Source organism: Hemitrygon akajei, chromosome 6 (genome assembly GCF_048418815.1).
Source record: "Hemitrygon akajei chromosome 6, sHemAka1.3, whole genome shotgun sequence".
Classification (NCBI taxonomy): Eukaryota; Metazoa; Chordata; class Chondrichthyes; order Myliobatiformes; family Dasyatidae; genus Hemitrygon; species Hemitrygon akajei.
The window spans coordinates 41,489,423-41,512,745 of NC_133129.1; the positions used below are offsets into that span (position 1 = coordinate 41,489,423).

Sequence of the window (23,323 nt, forward strand, 5' to 3'; positions counted from 1 at the left end):
CAGTCTCCTGTTCTCTGATTGGTGGACACTTCTTGCGTATTCCCAGTTATCGACGGGACAAGGGTACGAAGAGTTTCGGCTTGACAGAAGGCTTTAGAGGTGCTGAGAGGCAACTAGATTTAATTATTTATTTTCTGTTTCGGGCCGTATTTGACAATGTCGCGGTTACTCAAAGCTTTTCAAGTCCAAGTTCTTCATCGAAAATTGCCATTACAGACAGCTTTAGCAGGACGCTGCCAGTGGATTCCTGCCCGTTGTGTGGGCAGCACAGCACCCACCAAACCATCCAAGGAAGGGTGAGTGCTTTCTGAAACCCTGCCTTTGCACGTCTGAAACTGTTCCGTTTCTGACAGCTCAGTATATAATCTTGTGGACGTGATCATATCAGTTTCAAAAAAGTATTCTGACCATATTGAAGCCAGTTTTTCTTTCACCTGCGCGCATGTTAGATCGTTTAAATATTGACTTTCTTGGATTTAACCTCTTGACGTGAAGTGCGGAAAAGTTAAATGGGGCAGCCTGTTGAGTTTAAAATGGGTGATGGGAGCGGGTTAAATTTAATGCTGAAGTGTTCTGGAATGAAGAATGAGAAAAGGCAGAATAAACTATAAAGTACAATTCGAAAAGTGTTGCTGCCGCAAACCAAATTGTACTTCAGGTAAATCAGTGATAATGAATCTGATTCTGATTTGAAACGGAGTCATGTGTTCATAGTTGAAAGTGGCAGGCTAGATTGAGGATGTAGTTAAAATGCAAACGAAGGGTCACGGCCCGAAACGTCGACTGTACTTTTTTCCATAGATGCTGCCTGGCCTACAGAGTTCCTCCAGCATTTTGAGTGTGTTGCTTGGATTTCCAGCATCTGCAGATTTTCTCTTGTTCGCACACGGGATCCTTGTTTTTATGAATGTAGGTATGAGGTACACCACTGAAGTATTGTCTCCCGTGGGAAAACAGTAAAAGATACGGAGTGAGTGCCAAAGATATTTAACAAAATTATTCCAGGATGATAGGGTTGGAGTCCTGTGGCGGCCACCTATAATCATGAAGGATAACGACAGAATGGATAACGAAAGTGAGACAGAAAATCGCTTTCCGTTAATGGTAATTCCAGATCAAGGAGACATACAAAGAAGATAATTGGCCAAAGGTGCAAAAATGATATGAGGGAAAGTAATAAAGCCTGCCTTTTCAGGGCTAATATGGAGGTAGGTGCAATTGTAGTGTTCAGCAGGGAGCTGGATAAGTTTCTGAAAGGAAAGTACCGGGCAATGGAGAACAGGTTTGAGGAGTGGGGCTGACAAGATTGCTTATTGCTAAAGGGATTTCCTAAAAGGATTATGGAGCAAATAGCCTCTGTCTGTGCTGTAACCATTGGATGTTTCTGTGAAGTATGTAGAGATAATCCAAGACTGTGAATTGATCAGGTATGAACTTTTGTCAACAGTCATTACTTCCTTGGACTTGCTCATCTTTTTGCACCGACGTGCCAGGTTCATTTCTGCATATCTACTGTACATGTAGTCAGCAGGAACGGGATGAGTTGGAGGGCATTTATGTTCTATAGTTCTCTATGCGTAAACATGCAGCAACAGTTTTTAAAGCAAGTTGAGGGTATACGCTTATGTACATGTATTATAATAGAATAATTACTAACAAAGTGTAATTGGGAGCATATTAATTGGAACAGTTGCCACACTGAATATACAAGACTAATTCTTTTGTCCCTTTGTAAACTAGGAAAGAAAATGAGCCACCTTCATCCTCCTTGAAAAAGTGGAAAGATAAAGCTGAAACGGTTATAATTGGAGGTGGTTGTGTCGGTGTTAGCTTGGCTTATCATCTTGCCAAAGCTGGGATGAAAGATGTTGTTTTGCTGGAGAAGTCTGAGTTAACAGCTGGTTCTACTTGGCATGCGGTAAGGAAATTGCCAATTAATTTTCAATCTATTCAGGATTTTCTTTCTAGCATGTTTAGCAGGTCTCAAATCAATATTACCTAATATAAAGCAGAAAATATGGGAAATACTCAGTGGATCATACAGAAAGTGTGAGAATAAAAAGTGTCCATTCAACCCAGAAGCTCTCCAACTTGCTGAGTATTTACAGCATTTTCTGTTTTATATGTCGTATTTACAGCATCTGCAGTATTTTGCCTTTAGAGAATTTGTTATATTTTCTGCCTGTTGAAGGAAAATAATCAACCATAACTCCATGGCCAACAGAATTGCAGTGATGGACTGCAGGGAAGAAGGTTTTGCCTTCGCACAGTGCTTTTAACATTTGTAGCACATCCCAAATATCTTCCCACCATTATATGTAATGAAATACATTTACAGGAGTCCAAGTAAATTAGCAGATATTTTGTTTTTACAGCAAGTATAGTCAAGCAGCCAAGAGGCAATTGATCCTTTTACATTGGTCATGATAGCTGAAGGGTGAATGTTCGCAAGAACTCAGGGTGAACCAGCTAGTACATCCTTTATGCAAACTGATAGCTGAAGGGTTGCACTATGAGTCAAGTCCTACTTTAGAGATGATGAACACACAAATACACTTCATGCACAAGTCTTAAGAGTGCTGCACTTCCAGGAGTGTCCTCTTGGATTAAACAAATCCATTCCAAAATTGAAGTGAAGATTGCACTGGTGACATTTTCAAGAAGAGAAACCTAAAACTAGCTTATCTGGTCATTGCAACATTTCTGTTTTCAACCTACCTGCTGCTTTTCTTATGACTACATTTCTTGCGACCACATGACTATTATTAAAAAGTACTTCAATAGATATGGAGTGCTTGAGACTGTCTGTAAAATACAAAATGCCAGTTTAATACCCAAAGATTGTGCACACTAATTATTTCATTGCAGTGTGCCAGGTTCAAGTGAGAATGAATTCTGGAAAAGCTTAAGTTTTGCATAATGCTTGAAATATGTTGCCAATCAGTATGGGGTTCATGTAAGAAACATGAGGGTAAGGATGAGTCGTTCAGCAATTCATATCTTCCATCTGACCTACTGTTAGTGTTAGTATTTATCTTCTCTCTGGGACAGAGCTTTGTACTTGGGGATTAAGTATTACTGAGTTAGTGTATGGAAGATGCACAGTCATCTCAGAAAGAAAGAGCGAGAGATAGGAGGGATATTTGAATTGTACTTTTTTGCCGTTGTATTTTTTGAGATAGGCTTTCAACCACATTCTGGAGTTGTAGTATTCTATATGATAACTGGAACCAGTGATATCATAATTGTTTTCTGTTAACTACTTCTCATTTTTTTTTTTGGAGGGGGTATCATGGGGCAACGGCAGACAACTGGCTTCCGCGACGGAATCACGTGATTTGATGATCATAAATATTATGGGATTTTGTAAGGAATTGTGTCCAGAAATTTTATTTACTGATGTATATAAAAACTATGATATTCCGTAATGCCTCAAATTATTCTTTTGTACTTATTGCACTTTGTATTGCATGTGTGGATCCACTGTAAATATACAGTTTAAATTTTCTATTTATTTTGATGTCAAATGAAAATTGTAATGTGATATTTTTACTTTTTCGGTTTTGCAGAATGTGTTCTAGTGCAGAATGTGCATGTTAAATGTCCCCATTTCTACTTTAACTTTATTAATGAAATCATTAATTAATAAAACATGTCAGTTAAATTGTATTATTGTAAACTTTTAAAAAAAATGTTTTTCTACCATAGCCTGTGTATTTGTTTTATTCAGGATAAGTTACTCCACATGTGCCAAACTGTTCTTAGTGTAGTATATATAATGTATCTACTGGTGTATAACCTGCTAAATGATTCTTTCCTATTCTTTATATAATTAAATCTATATTCTGCTGCATTCTAAAATTTCTTGGGCTTGGACATAAGGCTGAAAGGCCTCTTATACTGTAGTTTTCTATGATTCAATGGCGGTTAAATAAAAGTTAATAAAACTGTTGCAAACAGTGATATTCACTTCACTAGTACCAGCCTACCTACCATCAAGGAAATATATACAGAAAGATGCTGGAAAGGGGCCAGTAACGTCGTGAAGGATCCCACCGACCCTGCTCATGGACTGTTTGTCCCACTCCCATCAGGGAGAGGCTAAGTAGCATTCATGCTAGGACCAAATTTCAAAGTAAATTTATTATCAAAGTCCATATCTGTTACCATATACAACCCTAAGATTCATTTTCTTGTGGGAATTCACAGTAAGTACAAACAAATATAACAAAGGTTGTTATATTGGGGGTGGTAATGGGGACACCCCTCTACTTATTAAATGTTCCCAATGGCATGCACCTCAAATAGCCTCTGACAACCAAATTCAGCTCCTGGTCTTCACATGTGGCTTAGCTACTAAGCCCAGCAGAACAGTTTCTACTGACAGGAGAAGGAGCAAAGACAGGTTACTGGCAAATTAAAACCAGTTGCTTCGGGCAGATGGGGCTCATTAGCCATGGTTGGGAGCTCATCTAGGACAAGGAAACCTTCGCTGCCTTGTGGCTATACCCACTCATGGGTATACCCCGAGGGAAAAATCTGGAACTGGAGCCCCTAGGGCAGTCCTACATAAAGTTCCATGCTGACTGGCAACTCCTGTGACACTGCTGGTCTCTGCCATTCCTTTGGGTTCATCAGATGCTTGCTACATGGGAACAGCTTGCTCTCGTACTGCCAGGCTTGCATATCTAGACAGCTGGGACGCAACGGCCATGGTCAACTCTGACTGATAGAGATTCTCAAAATACTGAATACATGAGATGAAGGATCCTTGAAAGTATGTCTATTGGTTTTGAGAACAGTTCGGTGATGAGGCAAGTGAAGTTGAATGAATTTATCCCCCCTGGTTCAAGAGCCTGATCATTGAGGGGTAATAACTGTTCCTGAACCTGATGGTGTGAGTTCTGCTTCTCTTGCACCTCCTTCTTGATGGCAGCAGTGATAAAAGAGCATAGCCTAGATAGTGGGGGTTGTTGATGATGGATTCTGCTTTCCTGCAACAGTGCTCCATGTAGGTGTGCTCAGCGCTGGGGAGGGCTTTACCAATGATGGACTGGGCTGTATCCACTACTTTCTGTAGGCTTTTCCATACCAGGCTGTGATGCATCCAGTCAATATACTTTCCACTGCACATCTCTAGAAGTTTTCTAACTTCTAGATGACATGTTGAATCGTCACGGACTTCTAAGAAAGAAGAGGCACTGTCGTGCTTTCTTTGTAATGGCACTTACGTGCTGGACCCTGAACAAATCCTCTGAAATTGTAACACTGAGGAATTTAAAGTTCCTTTAAATTGACGTTCTCCAATTCTGATCCCCTGATGAGGACTGGCTCATGGACTTCCGTTTTTCTCCTCCTGAAGTCAATAATCAGCTCCTTGTTCTTGCTGACATTGAGTGAGAGGTTGTTGTTGTGGCACCACTCAGTCAAATTTTCAATCTCCCTCCCATATACTTGTTTGACACCACCTTTGTTTTGGCTAATGACAGTGTTGTCATCAGCAAGCTATGGCAGTGGAGCTGCCTCATAATGCCTCATAACTGTCATAAGCCTCACAGTCATAAGTGTAAAGCAAGTAGAGCAGGAGACCAAGCACACAGAATTGTTATGCAGATGGAGATCATAGAAGAGATGTTGTTGCCAATCCAAACTGACTGGGGGTCTCCAAGTGAGGAAATTAAGAATCCAGTTACATGAGTACATATTTAGGGTCCCCAAGCAGCAAGGCTGATCAACACCTCCGCCCACTAACCCACCCCTCCATATCCCCAACCATCATTACTTTATCATTTCCAGTCAGGTACCTTATGCATAGACAGTCCTGTACCTATCGTCTCTTATGGGCATATAATCAATCTATGTATATAAGTTATCTTATGTATTCGTGTTTATTATATTTTTTAAATTTATTACTGGGTTCTTTATCTTACTGTGTTTTTTTTAATGCTGCATCGGATCCAGAGTAACAATTAATTTTATTCTCCTTTACACTTGTGTACTGGTAATGACATTAAACAATCTTGAAAGTGTTTGGTTATTTCTTGGAAATTTTTACAGTCCAGTTATGCAGAAAGTGTGGCAAAGTTATAAATGGACACATTTTGCCAAGTTATTATAAGCTCAGATAGCCTTAACTGTTTTCTTTTGCACAAATGGTGACAGATGAATGAATGTGACACAGACTTCCTGACAAGGTGGGAAGAAACACTAGAGTGCAAAATGATATCACTTTCCACCATTGCTAATGTGGAAATGGAAGATTCATAAGGGAAGGTGATCAGTACCTCCATTTGGTAAATATATGATAAACAGAGGAGTTGAACGGGAGAAAATTATCAGCAAATACTTCAAAATGATATGAGTTAATCGTTCTAAAGAGTTAATTAATGTTTTACTTTTACCACTTATATTACAAAAATTGGTGTTGAAGAGGCTACAGAGTGATGTTGATCAGCTGTAAGTTGGCCAGGCCAATGGCAGGTAGAATTTAATCCTAAGACATTTGTGCTAATACACCTTAGAGTTCAAATAAGGGTAGGACATGTACCACAAATGTGAGTATTGAGGAACAAAAGGACCTTGGTGCACAAGTCCAAGGATGACTGAAATGTATTTGCATATGTAGATGGGGTTGCAGGCCTTCATTGCATACATGCAGGGAGGATTTGTAAACGCTATGTAAATCACAGCTGGTGCATTGTATACATTTTGGTCACCACACTATATGAAGGAAGTGATTGCACTGGAGACAGTGCAAAAGTAATTCACTAGGATGTTGGCCGGGATGGAAGTTTAATTATGAAGAGGGGCTGAACAGGCTAGGCTTGTTTTCCTTGGAGTAGAGGAGGCCAAGGAGGGACCTGACGGGTACTCAAGATTACGAGAAGCAGATAGAGCAGATGGTATGATGCTGTTCCTCATGTGACAGGTATCTGAGACTAGAGGGATAAGTTCAAGGTGAGTAATAAGAGATTTAGAGGAAATCTGAAGAATACGTTTTCACTAACTATGGCTGCAATTGCCAAGGTGTTCTAGGTTATAGACCAAGTACTGATAAATGGGTTTAGGAAATGTTAGTACCTTGTTGACATAGTGGTGGTAATCTGAAGGGCCTCTTTCTGTGGTGTATGTTTCCATGATTCATCATTATGAGACTTAGATTTAAAATTTTAATTGCATTTCTGGTCATTTTCTGGAATCGTTTTGAAATTCAAGGAATTTGGGGGAGGGAATAATAAATTAATTGAAATACAGTGCAGGCCTTTCCAGCCCTTCAAGCCATGCTGCCCAGCAACACCTGACAACCCTGATTTAACCCTAACCAAATCACAGGACAATTTGCAATGACCAATTAACCTACCCAGTATGTCTGTGGACTGTGAGAGGAAACTGGAGGATCCAGAGAAAACCCACACATCCCACTGGGAGGATGTAGAGATTCCTTGGAGAAAATACTGGGATTGAACTGTCAACTCTCATGCCCCGAGCTTTAATGGTGCTGTTTTAACTGCTACACCACCAGGGTGAATTATGCTTAAGCATCATCAGCAAAAGTAAATATGATAACAAAATGTTTGCTAAGCGTATTAATATCATCCAGTGACAAAACAATACAAACAATAAGGTAATTGAAATCAAATATGACTTTGGGGCTTATTTCTTGAAGGATACATCTGGAAGCAGAGGAATTGTTTTAAAGATGGTGAAATGCGTTGTTTGCTTCAGTGACCAACGAGGATGTGCTGGGGACATCCTGCAAGTGTCACCAGGCTTCCTTTGCCAACATAACATGCCCACAACTTACTAACCCTAACCCCTCGTCGTTGGGATGTGAGAGGAAACCAGAGCACCCAGTCACGGAGAATGTACAGATTCCTTACAGGCTGTGGTGGGAATCAAACCCAGGTCACTGGCACTGCTACCCACTAAGATAAACATATCAATGGTTATACAACATTAAAAGCCATTTTATTAAAAAAGGACATAAAGACACTAGAAGATGTGAGAATAAAACATTTGAAAGGATGATATCCAGCCTATATTACGGTACATACTATTAAAGGCTGAACAGATGTAGCCTCTGTATGGGTGACCAGTCAAAGGCCTTTAAAATTATGGAAGGCTTCAAAATGATGAGTCTAAAGAGATTTCAAATTCGGAAGGCTAAATATGAGAGCCGCTAATCACTCAGGATAAATTCATCGAACTGGGAATTTATTAAAAATATGCAGTTTGAATCCAGGAGAATTTGCTGCAATAAATAAGAGATTTGTTTGAAGAAAAGCTAATATATAAATAAGAAAAAATATTTTCTCTGATATGATTAAGTAAAGACGATTGTGAGGTGGATTGACTGGAGCACAAAAGTGATACAGACCAATTGAACTAAATGGTTTATCTGCTCTTTCTTCCACTGTATATAATTGTACAAAATAACAATGCAAAAGAAACTTCTGTTTTTGTAATTTAATCTCTTGAATCTACATTCTGTTTCACTTGATTCCAGCTGTGTTGCAAGATCTTATATTAATTGGGACATCGTTTAAATTATTTGAACTACTGCATTGAGTCCAAAGCTCCTGGGATGAGCTAAATTAGATTGGGACTTGCAAATTATTTCAAGAGAGTTAATTTATGAAATCCTATCTAAAGCATTCAGTACAGTGAATTGGAAGAGCATATTCTGATACAATAACAAACAATCTGCTGGAGGAACACAGCTGCTTGAGCAGCGTCTGTGGGAGAAAGAGAATTGACAACTTTTTGGATTGAAATCCTCCCACGGATGCTGCTTGACTTGCTGAGTTCTAAAAAGCAGATTATTGCTCCGCACTCCAACATTTGCTGTCTCTTGTGTCTACAGGAATACAGGTTCTGTTCTATGTGCATACCAAAATAACCAAACAATTTTCATTATTTAGCACCTTTCACTTGCACAGGTTATACAAAAGTTCCTTAAAAGTCACTAAATTGTTTTTGAGATGTGGTAATAATTTAATCAGCCAGTGTAGAAGTCAGTTTCCACACAATATCTTCCACAAAAACCAGTGAAATGAACAAATGGATCATTGGTCCTGGAGGGTGCTCTTGGATTAATGGACAAAAGTAGAAATCTCCTGCTCTTTCAAGCATTTTTCCTTTCACATAAAATGTAGGAGACCTAACACTTTTAATGGCTTAACTTCCTGACAAGGTGATAATCATCAGAAGTTGAGATGCAAGAGGATGCCGAAACTGGAATCAGGAGTAACAAGCAATCTGTTGCAGGAATGTAGGAGGAGAGGAATCGTCAACTTTTGGGTCAAAACCCAGCATCAGGATTTTGACCCAGTAGAAATCCCGGAAGCATTATTCTAGATTGCATTGAGTTAGACTTGTTAGACTTATAGGTGAGCATGCTATCATTAAGCCAGACTGGCATTGTTACTGTCCCTGGTTGACCTTGAAGCTGCCACTGTTATCGGTTACAGTACACGTTTGAAAATCAAAATTATAGGTTATTTTATTGAAATGGAAATAATAGCAGAACAATTCTCATTGGATTTCACAACACCATTGCTATGTCTTCAGGAGAATCCCATTGAATTTTTTTGTATAGAATTACCTGCTTTAACACATTGACTGCATTACAATAATGAACAATGAAGAATACGATATGCATATTGCTAGGCTTCAAGGATGAAGAGGCTGATATGAACCTTTAATAATTCGGCATTCAAAATTAAAGAGAGGCATTCGAAGATTTACAGTGATACTATGAAATGAATATTACTTTGAATGTTAATTCTTTATAAATTAAATGCATATTTATATCCCCTAATGACAAACCACCAACAGACTCATTTTGTTCAAATTTGCTTCTACAAATTTAGGCCTTAAACTCAAACATTTTATCTTCTTTCAGGCTGGTTTAACAACATATTTTCATCCTGGAATCAATTTAAAGAAGATTCATCATTACAGCATCAAATTGTATGAAAGTTTGGAGGAAGAGACAGGACAGGTGAGTGTCTTCATTAACCTGTACGGTTCTTCTCCATCTATTGTGTAATTGTACAGTTGATACCATATTCTTGACCACTCAGAAAAGCCTGTGACCTTTCAAAGTTCATTCTGAAATAGGTGGTGTTAGAGTCTGTAAAGAAGGCTATCAAAAATTACAGGGGGATCGAGATGTACTGGGTAAGTGGGTTGAGGATTAGCAAAGGGTTTTCAATTCTGATAAATGTTGCAACATGAGAAATCAAACCATAGTAGGACTTTTACAGTGAATGGTCAAAACCTGGGGAGCATTGTGGAACAGAGGGATTAAGAATCATGAGTACATAGTACGCTAAAAGCAACATTGCAGATAGACAGGATAGTGAATAAGACATTTGGCATGCTGGCCTTTATCAGTTAGGGCAGTGGCTTTAGAGGTTGGGATATTATTATTGAGACTCCACTTGCAATATTGTGTACAGTTTTCATCACCCTGTTATAGAAAAGACATCATTAAACTGGATTAAATGCAGAAGAGATTTATGAGGATTCTGCCCAGAACCGGAGCCCCAGTCAGTAAGGGAAGGATCGGTCAGGGAAGGTGTTGAAATACAAAATCGAAATAACAGGTGTGATGGGTCGGATAGTTTGAAGTGTGTATATTTTAATGTTAGGAGTATTATAGGTAAGGGTGATGAACTTAGATCATTGAAAGTACGTGGAACCGTGATGTTGTAACCATTACTGAAACTTGGTTGAGAGAGGGACAGGAATGGGTGACAATGTATCAGGTTTTCAAAGTTTTAGCAAAGATAGAGGAGGATGTAAAAGAGGAAGAGGGGAGTTGCACCACTAATCAGGGACAATATCACAGCTGCACTCAGAGAAGACATAATGGAGGGGCAGACACTGAGTCCGTTTGGGTGGAACTCAGGAATAGGAAGGGTGCAATCACTCTGATGGGATTGTATTACAGACCCCCTAATGTAATCCTACATAACAACCCTATTAATTTTACACATTTCCTTAATCTGATTACATGTCTGTCCGGGATATTGAGGGACAGACATGTAATCAGATTAAGGAAATGTGTAAAAATAATAGGGTTGTTATGTAGGATTTCAACTTCCCTAATATAAATTGTGACCTTCTTAATATGAGGTGTTTAGATGGGGCTGATTTTGTTAAGTGTATCCAGGAAGGTTTCTTAAATGAATATGTGGATGGTCCAACAAGAAGAAGGGCCATGCTGGAGCTGGTGTTGGGTAATGAGCCTGGACAGGTGACTGGTAAGGAGACGAACACAACTCCTTAACTTTCACGATAGCTATAGATAAGGATAGGTATGGTCCTTGTGGGAGAGTTTTAAATTGGAATAGGGCAAATTATGAGGGCATTAGGTAGGAATAAGAAGTGTTAATTGGGAACACCTTTTCTCTGGCAAGTCCACCATAGATATGTTGAAAGATTAACAAAGTTCAAGAAAGTTGTGTTCCTGTTAGAAGGAAGAATGGGGATGGAAAGATCACAGAACCTTGGATGTCTAGAGAGTTGATGAATTTAGACAAGAAGAAAAATGGAAAGTATGTAAAGGTTCAGAAGTTAGGATCAAACAAAGCACATGATGAATATAAAGAAGCCAGAAGAGAACTAATGAAGGGAATTAGGAAAGTCAGGAGGGGCCATGAAAAGTCCTTGTCAAGTAGGATTAAGGTGAATCCCAAGGCATTCTATACACACATCAAGAGTAAGAGGATAACTAGGGAGAGGGTGGGACTACTCAAGGAGAAGGGCGGGGGGGACATTTGCTTGGATACAGAGAATATGAGTAAGTACTTTGCTTCAGTACTTACCAAGGAAAAGGACGTGGAGGACCAGGAGATCTGTGCTGAATGTATAAATATGTAAGGGTGTTTACAAGTTAAGGAGGAGGAAGTGCTGGGCCTTCTATGAGCATTAAGGTGAATAAGTCTCCATGGCCTGATGGGATTTACCCCAGGTTATTGAAGGAGACAAGAGTCAAGATTGCTGGGCCCTTGACCAGTATCTTTGTGTCCTCCATGGCTACATGCAAGATCCTGGAGGACTGGCGAGTGTTGTACCTCTATGTAACCCCATGGTTAAAATTTTTACTCTTATGCTATAGGTATTTCATTTTAGCAGCTCTGCAAGAGCAGTCTGTTCAGCTTTCAGCTTATTTGAGTTTGAGCTAAGATAAAAGGCTTGTTATTCAACTTAGGAATGTGCTGTCAGTCAGTCAGGATAGTGGAATTGGGAGGAGGTTCTGGAGAGTGCTGGGTTGAGGGTCTTTGTTGCCGTGAGCTGGAAGAAGGCAGTGGAAAGGATGGCTGAGGGTGCTGTCCCTGTGGCACAAGGTACTTTGTGCAGATGAATAGCTTCAAGAAGGAAGAACCAATACTCCCGTAGGAGACCCGCTTGTTTGAGATGGATTTCGAGCGATGTTCAGAAGGTGGTGTGTGCTTTCACGCAGACCAAGGGCCCAGCATGAGAGTGACAGACAAGCTCAGGATTTGAGCAACTTAAGTACACATTTGACTGTTTAAGAGTAATGGGCCCTTTTTGTTTTTTGTTTCTTTCTTTCATTTAATAACTGTTTGTTTAAATTAACATTCTTAAATATACTTCTTTATAAATTGTATGCACTGTGTTATTTCTTGCTGGGGGGCAGTAAGTCATACAGCAATCACACAAACTGGCGTTTGAGTGGGCGAGACATCCCAACCTCATGGATTTGGCAGAACCAAAGTTGTATGCATCCTAGACATACGAAGCCGGAGAAAGGTGGGTTTATCACTGCAAAATCTAGTGGCTGTTAACAAGGGGCAAACAAGCTTGTTTTCCAGAGACGCCCAGAAAAAGGATGTTTCATTTATTTAAGAAGGGAACAAGGGAAAATCCTTGGAGCTATAGAACTATAGTCTCACATCAGTTGTAGGGAAATTGCTGGAGAAAATTCTTAAGGGATAGGATATATGAGTATTTGGAAGCCCATGGTATGATTAGGGAGAGCCAGCATGGCTTTGTGCCTGGAAGGTTGTACCTTACCGACCTGACTGAGTTTTTGACAAGGTGATGAGAGAGATTGATGAGGGTAGGGCAGTGAATGTTGCCTACATGGACTTTAGTAAAATGTTTGACAAAGTCCCTCATGGAAGGCTAATCAAGAAGATTAAGATGCATGGAGTCTGTGACAAATTGACTGGCTTCTGCATAGATGACAGAGGGTAGTGGTTGAAGGGACTTATTCGAGCTGAAGATCTGTAATTAGTGGATCTATGATGGGATCTCTGTTGTTTGTAATGTATATAAGTGACGGATGAAAATGTAGATGGGTGGGTTAGTAAATTTGCAGATGATGTCAAGATTGGTGGAGCTGTGGATAACATAGAAGACTGGCAAAGAATATAGTATGATACATAACAGTTGCAGATATGGGCGGAGAAATGGCAGATGGAGTTTAACCCAGATAAGTGTGAGATGTTGCATCTCAGTAGGGCAAATGGAAGGAGACAGTACACAATTAAGGGTAAGATCCTTAACAGTGTTGCTGAGCAGAGAGATCTTGAGATCCAAGTTCATAGCTCCTTGAAAGTGGCTACCCAGGTCAATAAAGTGGTTAAGGCGGCTTATGGTATGCTTGCTTTTATTAGTCGAGGCACTGAGTTCAAACATCAGCAGGTTATTTTATAATTTAATAAAACTGTTGTTAGGCCACATCTGGAGTATCGTGTACATTTCTAGTCGCCCCTTTATAGGAAGCATGTTGAGGCTTTGGAGAAGGTGCAGAAGAGGTTTACCATGATGATGCCGGGTTAGAGGGCATGTGCTATCATAAAAACAACCTGGGTTGTTTTCTCTGGAGCATCAGAGGCTGAGAGGAGATCTGATCGAGGTTTCCAAGATTATGAGAGGCATAGATAGAGTAGACAGGGAGTATCAGTTTCCCAGGGTTGAAATGTCTAATACCAGAGGGCATGCATTGAAGGTGAGAGGAGGCAGGTTTAAGAAGGGTGTGAGGTATAAGTTCTTCATTCAGAGTCGTGGATGCTTGGAATGTACTGCCTGATGTAGTGGTAGAGACAAATACATTAGAGGATTTTAAGAGACTTCTGGATAGGCACATGGATGTGAGGATGATGGAGGGATCTGGATGTGGTGTAGGTAGGAAGGAATACTGTTTGGGTGATTATGATTGCTTTTTAGCTGGTTCCACACAACACTGTGTGCTAAATGGTTCGTACCTGTGCTTTACTGTTCTATGTTCTGTGTTCTATGTAATAAAGGAAATAAGGCTGAAGAGAGGAAGGACTGGAAGAAACATCAGGCTAATTTATAAGAATATTTGGTGCAAGCAAGTGGCAAAATGAGACATATTCAAGTAGCTGAAGGTTAACAAATAAATAAAACTGAACCTTCATGTGCTTCATGGTCATAGAGGAAACTATAGATTTCTCTTCAGCTTTATAGTTAAATTTCCGATGTATGGCTGCTGGTGCAGGGTGATGGTAGAGAAGGTCTGAAATATTAAAGGAAATAGATTAAAGGTAATTGTACCAGTAATAATGGACTGTGCACAAATATTTTAAAATGCTGTAATCAAATTTAATCATGCCTTTACCTCTACAATCAGAGACAATTGTATTCACAAATTAGAAAATAATTAACACCTCTACTTAGAATGAGGAATATATGGAAAATCACAGCCTACAAAGCTCCCCATCAGTCACGGGTGAGCTGCAGTGGGGAGAGCGCATTGGGAGTGCATCAGCTTCCATAAAGAATCACGCTTCCCCTTAGATATCCACGTCCTGTGCCAGAACAGTGGAAGATGTTAAATACTTTATTTGAAACAGGATCCTGCAGTTCATGGAGAATCCCTTTCGGATTTTGATGAATCCCTTTCAGCCTTTTGAGTGGATTCTAGCCCGCAGGGTAGCAAGAACACACCACCATCACAGTCCGTTATGTCAAGTAGTTTTTACAGATTATTAGCTGCTTTCTCAGTTAGGTTGCTAGTTAATGTCTGGACATTTGCTGTTATGTTATTTTGTCTTTGGAAAGAAGATTTTCAGCTAATTAAAATATTTTGCTGATGTCTTTCTGTTGCTGGTCATTTTACAAGTAATGTGACTGTTGCCGTACTGCCATTATGGTGGGTGTGTAGGACATTGTACAGGAAGCATTTTAAAAGTTTGTGGCTGGCTCTGACAGTGCGAGGCAGCTAATGCAGGTTGAGCACCCCCGATCCAAAATTCCAAAATCCAAAAACCTCCGAAATCTGAATTTTTTTTGAGTGTTAACATGACATCACAAATGGAAAATTCCTCAAGGCGCTGGGAAGACCCTCAAGAGATGCACTGGTTTCCCCACACCACAGTCAGTTCTGATAAGTGACCTCACATATGTACTGAACAGAAGTTCATGAAAAATAGAAAAAAGACTGCATTAAGCGAAAAATGCAGATCTCACACTTGTATTGAAAGTGTGACATTGATGTCGGAGTGAACATATGCTGCTTAACGGTATGATGATCATGAAACAAGCAAAAATCTATCACGGCAAGCTGAAAATTGAAGGTAATTGTGAATATTCAGCAGGCTGGTTGCAGAAATCTAAGAAAAGGCATTACATTTTTAAAGATTTGTGGTGATAAAGTGTCTGCTGATCATGAAGCAGAGGGAAATTTATTGATTGTCGCTGATGAGAATCTAACATGCTGAACCGCCGCATCGGTACATATGTGTGATGAATACACGTAAGACAAAGACTGTAACACACAGAGTCGGGAGTAAAGACTGTCCAGCTGGACAGCCGAGGTAGTGATAGCTTACCTTCCTGATGGTTCAACGTGTATGTTATTGTTTTATGCACAAACTGATTACAATATGATATAGATATAGAACTGCCTTCAGGGTATATGTATAAGCTGTATATTCAATGTAAATGGATTTCATGTTTAGACCTGAGTCACATCCTCAAGGTATTTCATTAGATAAATGCAAATATTCCAAAATCTGAAAAAGTCTGAAACACTCCCGGCCCCAAGCTTTTCGGGGAAGGGTTGCTCAGACTGTCGTAGAACTGATAGCACAGCAAGCCTTTATTTACAACATATAATTTCTTGTTTGTATTTTTTTAAGTTGCATGAAAATAAATAAAAGGGTCCCCAAATTAATCATGCCTTGGTATGATTTCCATAGGCAGTTGGCTTCCATCAGCCCGGCAGTCTCCGAATTGCTACTACCCCGACCAGGGTGGATGAATTTCATTACCAGATGACCCGGACACGGTGGAATGTGACACCACAATTCATGATTGGCCCTGAAAAGGTGCAGGAACTCTTCCCTTTGATAAATATTGACAAGGTAAACTGGCACTTTGTTGACTTCATATTAATCAATTATTTTGCTGACATACCATTTGTCTTCTGCAGTCTCTTGACCTTGAATTATTTAACTTTTGTAACTGATTTTGAAAATTATTGCCAACAGGTTGGAAAGCTTTACTTGGAAGTGTCATTGCACTGCTTTGCAAAATAATTTTACCTTCCCTTTCCAAAGTGACCTTTTGCATCAAATAATTAAAAACATGTTATGTAAATATTTAATACAGATGTTTTCTCCATGAAATGTGATAAGGAACAGGGTACATAGATTGGAATCTACTTTCAGCATATTTGGGAAGTTAGTTGAGTCTGCAGTTTGCTAAAATGTATCGTCATCATTGTCTTACCTTCTGAATTATGTCAGAAAATACTTTTACATTTACTGTATTTCTATGACATTGATTGTAATATGAAAGAAATTATCACTCCTCACTACTGCATCATAAATTGTACTTTTTTCCCCTTCATTTTTAAAATTGATTTGTGGGAAATTAATGCTGCTGACAAGATCACCATTTCTTATTCCACTTCAATTGCCTTGGGGAAGGTGGTGGTGAGCTGCCATCTTAAACTGTTGTAGTCCATATGGTGAAGGTATTTCTAGAGGAACTGGTGGGCAGTTTCAGGAATTTGTCAAGTGACATTGAAAGGTTTTTACTTTTAAAATCTAGACAGTCCAAAAGTGTTCTTCCACAGGAGGAAACAAAGTGATAGTATTCATTTCAAGGAAATTGTTAAGGTTTCTTCCAGTGAAATTATCTGTTTTAAAGTGCTATGAATATAAAAATAATCAGAGGATAAAGCTACCTTTGGCTACCAATACTATACGTGCAACAGTGATGACTGCTGGTTGAATCCATCTTCTACACATTCAAACCACACTTCTTTCTCTATTGGAATGTCAGGGTGGAGTTGTATGTGGAGGTGTGGATATACCTTGTACCTTCCAGTGATACCATGTGGAAAGACGTAATCATGTCAACAAAGGATCCTTTCACTGTATTTTGGTATTGGTGTTATTGGTTTATTATTGTCACATAATAATAAAGCAATAGCGGGGTGGAGATACGCCTCTACCAAAGGAGGTGTAAGGTGCTTTTTCCCTCCGCTAGCCAGAGGAGCAGGCGGTGGGTGGTCGTATGAGCAGCTGGTGTACATCACAAGTCCTAGTTAAGCGCCCACTGATGCCAAGTAGACAGTCTCTGAAGAGTATTGATAATGGTTGGGGTCAACGGTCTTGTAAAGACACTGCCCAGAAGAAGGCAATGGCAAATTACTTCTGTAGGAAGATTACCAAGACAGCCATGGTCATGGAAATGCCATGATCGCCCATGTCATAACGGCATGGGATATAATGAACAAACAATTGTCAGATACAGTGAAAAGCTTGTCTTGCATGCTGTTGTAGAGTCGTAGAGTCTCTGAGCACAGGAGCAGGTTCTTTGGCCAACAATTATCCTGCCTAATCCTTTCGGCTTGTACCCGGACCATAATGCTCCATACACCTCCCACCTCCCATCTATCTACTTATCCAAGCTGCTCTTAAACGTTGCATTCTAACCTGCTTCCACTGATCTACTGGTAGCTCATTCCACACTCACACCATCCTCTAAGTGAAGGATTTCCTGTCAATTACTCCCTAAATATTTCACCTTTCACCTTTGACCCATTAGTTCTAGTCTCATCCAACCTCAGTGGAAAAAGCCTGTTTACATTTACCCCACAGTATCTTTTATCCTCTCATAATTTGTACACCTTTATTAAATCTCCCCTCAGTCTTCCATGCTCTGGAGAATAAAATCCTAACCTATTCAACTTCCTCTTTCATACAGCGCAAATCATTACACAGTGCATTGAAGTACTGCAAGTTAAAGCAATGATGTGATGGGATGGACTTTCCTAGTGGTAAATGTCAGCACTGTCCTGATACAAGTCTGGCAGCTAGATTAAGATGAGAAGTTTTGAGTATTGTGTGTAAGATACGAAAGAACCAAGTAATCCCATTGCCCTTAAGAAATTAATTTTTTAAAGAAGATGTTAGTCTTACTCAGAGTTTTACATATGTTTCTCAGATGGATGTTACATGCTATCTTCTAGGTCCTGGTTGGATTATATAACCCTGGAGATGGCCACATTGATCCTTATTCTCTCACCATGGCTTTGGCAGTTGGAGCACGTCTCTATGGGGCTGAGTTATACTATCCTGCTGCAGTAACCGGTCTTTCACAAAGATCTGATGGGACATGGGATGTGGAAACAGTAAAGGGAGCAATTCATGCTAAACGAATTGTGAACTGTGCAGGTATGGTGGTATCTCCATATTGAAGAGTAAATTCAATCTAGAATCATACAGACTGCAGTATTTCTTGATTGTTGTCTTACATTCTTTTACAATTGCAGATTAGATATGATTGCGTACACTGTTCTCAATCTATAGATTCCTCAGAACCATGGACAATTTATTTTGTTATGTATTAAGGTGGCATACATCTTGCCTGCCTAAGTCAGTGATCCTGATTTATCCCCCTTAAGTGTGGCAATACAAAAATAAATCCCTACTTCAGCCTTTGGAGGTTCAGTGCATGATCCTAGTCTAGACTTTTAAGGTATGTCTCACAATTGTAGTCCAGCTGACCTCCTATGCTGTGGATGAAGTCAGTTATCCTGATACAGCCTTTTAGATTGGTGCAGAGAGTTCCTAGGCAGACATCTCCCTTTTTGAACATGGAAGAATGCTGAAAACCAATCTTTGACTCCTTTAAGACACTGTTGCTGGAGTTAATGATAAGAATATGTTAGAAAGGCCAAGAATTCAATATGCGTATACTGTAATTGATTTACTTATTAATTTATTATTATTATTATTATTATTATTTTATTATTAATTTTTTCTTCCTCTTCTACATTATGTATTGCATTGAACTGCTGCTGCTAAGTTAACAGATTTCACAACACATGCTGATGATAATAAACTTGATTCTGATTCTGAACTTTCAATTGCATATCTTGAAACTACAGTGTTTTGGAAGAACATTTTAATATGTTGTTATCTGTTGGTATAGCTAAGTAACCTTGATATGAATGCTAAATACAAATATTTTGACTTGACTTTAAGTTGGAAGTACAACTGTTTAGATTCACAAATCAGAAATGGTTGGTTGGAAGAAGCATTGTTATTGGGTCATTGATAGCAGTTTATTGTCAAGCTTGGCAAAATATGTCTCAAAGGAGTTAGTGTGTATTTAAAATGATTATTCTTAAAATTACTCATGGAACATTTTGTATTTAACTTTCATTTAATCACAACAGAGTCCAGGTTTTTAGGATCAGAAATTGGCCATTTGATGTGTGAAATAGATGTGTGAGGGCAGGGCTAATTTATTGAGTTAATATCAATGGCAACATAACATCAAAGTACAATCTTCCTGTTGAATTTTTTTAAATTCAACTGGCAAATACATTGTTGTAAGAAGAAATTCACTGGAGAACACATCACAGGATGCAAAAAAATGTATTCTTTTAAGAAGTATTTATCTGTGAACATCTATGTCCCTGGAAGGCCATCAATAATTGTCCTTGAGACAGAATCATAGAATCTTAGAAATCTACAGCATATTACAGGCCCTTCAGCCCACAATGTTGTGCCATCCATGTAACCTACTCTAGAAACTGCCTAGAATTACCCTACTGCATAGCCCTCGATTTTTCTCCATGTGCCTATCTAAGAGTCGCTTAAAAGACCCTACTGTATCTACCTCTACCACTTGCTGGCAATGCATTCCACACACCCACCACTCTCTGTGTGGAAACTTACCTCTGCCTGACATCTCCCTTGTACCTACTTCCGAGCACCTTAAATCTGTGCCCCCTTGTGTTAGCCAATTTAGCCCTGGAGAAAAAGCCTCTGGCTATCCACACGATCAATGCCTGTCATCACCTTCACTGTGGTGAAGATTTCTCCCGAAATTCATTTAGGTAGGGCATTGTGGTAATGACTGGGGTGGGATGGGGAGGGCTACAGTATATTAGACATTTTGAATGACAGCTCAGTTCAGGTCATGCCTTGTTCTTTTTTTGACTAGTTCAATGTATCATCTGAATGGCTTTATTTCTGCCAAAGCAATACACCTTCATCACTTGCTCGGGAACGTCACCTTAGATTTTTGTACTGAGGTCCGTGAACTGGGCAACCTACCTATAATGAGGGATGTAGTGACAAACCATCGTGAAAATAATAGGATTAAGCAGAGTCAACATGGATTTCTGAAGGGGAAATCTTGCTGAAAATTTTTTTTGGAGTTCTTTATCAATACAGCAAGCAGAGTACATAAGGGGAATGAGTGGCTGTGGTAGATTTAGACTTCACAAAAGCTTTCCTTAAAGCCCTACAAAGAGGTTGGTTGGCAAGGGTTAAGCACCTGGAACTGCAAGTAATGTACTGACATGGATCGATTAGTTATTGGGCAGGGTGCAAAGAAGAAAAAACAGATTCTTCGTAAGTTAGCTGAACTGCAGTTGGCTAAGAATAAGAAAAATGCCACGAAATGGACATGTTGTATTTGCCTTTAATTTTTCAGGAGAGGATAAACTTTTCAAGTTATTGTTGAAGTAGAGACAGTGTTCAAATGTAAGGTATTTTTACACAAACAAGAGAAAATATGTAGATGCTGGAATAAGGTCTCACTTAGGTTGGAGGAACAACACCCTATATTCTGTTCGGCTATCCTCCAACCTTATGGCATGAACATTGATTTCTCAAACTTCCAGTAATGTCTCCAACCCTCTTCACCATTTCCCATCCCCTTGTCCCTCTTTTATGTTATCTCCTTGCCTGCCCATCATCTCCCTTTGGTGCTCCTCCCCCCCCCCCCCCCCCACTTCTTCTTTCTTCCATGGCCCTCTCTATCTTTTACCAATCAAGTTCCTAGCACTATGCTTCGTCCCTCCCCCTCCAAGTTTCACCTATCACCTGACATTTCTCTCTCCCCTCCCCGCACCTTTCAAATCTACTCCTCAGCATTTTTTCTCCAGTCCTGCCAAAGTGTTTTGGCCCAAAACATCGACTATACTTTGGTCCATAGATGCTGCCTGGCCTGCTGAGTTCCTCCAGCATTTTGTGGGCATTTTTACACAGCAAGTTTCCACAAACGACCAGATTATCTGAATCAGAAAAGTTACTTGGTTAGACATTAGAAGCTATTCTTTGATTTAACTAACTCCATGAGATCTCTGCTACAACTTGAACCAGTTGAGATTTAGACCTAACATCTGAAGTAGGACAGTTGAGACGTTCTTGGTCCTTTCATACATGTCATAGTGGGCATGCTATGTGTGGCACTTTTGCAGGCTGCCCCCAGCACATCCTTAGGTTAGCGCAAGCAATGCATTTTACTGTATGTTTCAATTTACATATGATAGATAAATGAAATGAGTGAATGAATGCATCTTGCTCTCCCCCATCTCCTCCATACCGGGCGTTCAAGAGAGTCAGGGAAGTGAAGTTTGTGCAGTGAAAATTTCGACTGAGAAGGTGTTCAGGAAGCTTAATGGTTTGAGAGTGGATAAATCTCCTGGTCCTGATGGAATGCACCATCAGGTTCTGAAGGAAGTAGCTGGAGAGATTGTAGAGGCATTAATAATATCTTTCAAGAATTGATAGATTCTGGAATTGTACCGGATGACTGGAAAATTGCAAATGTTACTCCACCATTTAAGAAGGGTGGAAGGCAGCAGAAAGGGAACTATAGACCTGTTAGCCTGACATCAGTGGTTGGGAAGTTGATGGAATTGATTGTTAGGGATGAGATTACGGAATAACACATGTCAAGATAGGCCAAAGCCAACATGGTTTCCTGAAAGGAAAATCCTGCCTACTAGCCTACTGCAATTTTTTGAGGAAATTACAAGCAGGGTCAACAAAGGAGGTGCTGTAGATGTGGTGTACTTGGATTTTCAGAAGGCCTTTGACAAGGTGCTGCACATGAGGCAGCTTAGCAAGTTAAGAGCCCATGGAATTACAGGGAAGTTACTAGCATGGGTGGAGCATTGGCTGATAGACAGATAACAGAGAGTGAGAATAAAGAGATCCTATTCTGGCTGGCTGCCGATTACCAGTGGAGTTTCACAGGGATCGGTGTTGGGACCGCTGCTTTTTACGATGTACAGTATGTTGATGTATTACGATGTATGTTAACTAACAAAGATAAGTAGAGGAGCGGGTAATGTTGAAGAAACAGAGAGCCTGCAAAGAGACCTTAATAGTTTAGGGCAAAGAAGTGGCAAATGAAATACAATGTTGAAAAGTGTATGGTCATGCACTTTGGTGGAAGAAATAATTGGGCAGACTATTATTTAGATGGGAAGAGAATTCAAAATGCAGAGATGCAAAGGGACTTGGGAGTCCTTGTGTAGGATACCATAAAGGTTGACCAGGGTGAGACGGTTGTGAAGAAGGGGAATGCAATATTGGCATTTACTTCTAGAGGTGTAGGATATAAGAGTAGGGATGTGATGTTGAGGCTCTATAAGGCACTCATGAGACCACACTTGGAGTATTGTGTGCAGTTTTGGGGTCCTTATTTTAGAAAGGATATACTGACATTGGAGAGGGTTCAGAGAAGATTCACAAGAATGATTCCAGGAATGAAAGGGTTACCGTATGAGAAACGTCTGGCAGCTCTTGGGCTGTATTCCCAGGAGAATGAGGGGGGATCTCAGGGAAACATTCCCAATGTTAAAATGCCTGAAAGTTTAGATATGGCAAAGTTACTTCCTATGGAAGGGGAGTCTAGGACAAGAGGGCATGACTTCAGGATTAAAGGACGTCATTTAGAACAGAGATGCTGAGAAATTACTTTAGTTAGAGGGTGGTAAGTCTGTGGAATTTGTTGCCACGAGCGGCTGTGGAGGCCAAGTTATTGGGTGTATTTAAGGCAG

At 39.8% G+C, this 23,323-nt stretch overlaps 1 protein-coding gene across 1 annotated transcript in view; it reads left to right on the forward strand.

The window, feature by feature from the left end:
- The first annotated feature begins 30 nt into the window (after positions 1-30).
- The window catches only part of dmgdh (dimethylglycine dehydrogenase), a 113,661-nt gene continuing 90,368 nt past the window's right edge, over positions 31-23,323 (forward strand). Inside the window, exons 1-5 of the mRNA XM_073048217.1 lie at positions 31-296; positions 1,741-1,918; positions 9,905-10,003; positions 16,203-16,367; positions 18,485-18,689. Of these exons, the coding sequence (XP_072904318.1) occupies positions 157-296; positions 1,741-1,918; positions 9,905-10,003; positions 16,203-16,367; positions 18,485-18,689 (787 nt within the window). The 5' untranslated portion in view covers positions 31-156. The remainder of the gene's footprint in view (positions 297-1,740; positions 1,919-9,904; positions 10,004-16,202; positions 16,368-18,484; positions 18,690-23,323) is intronic.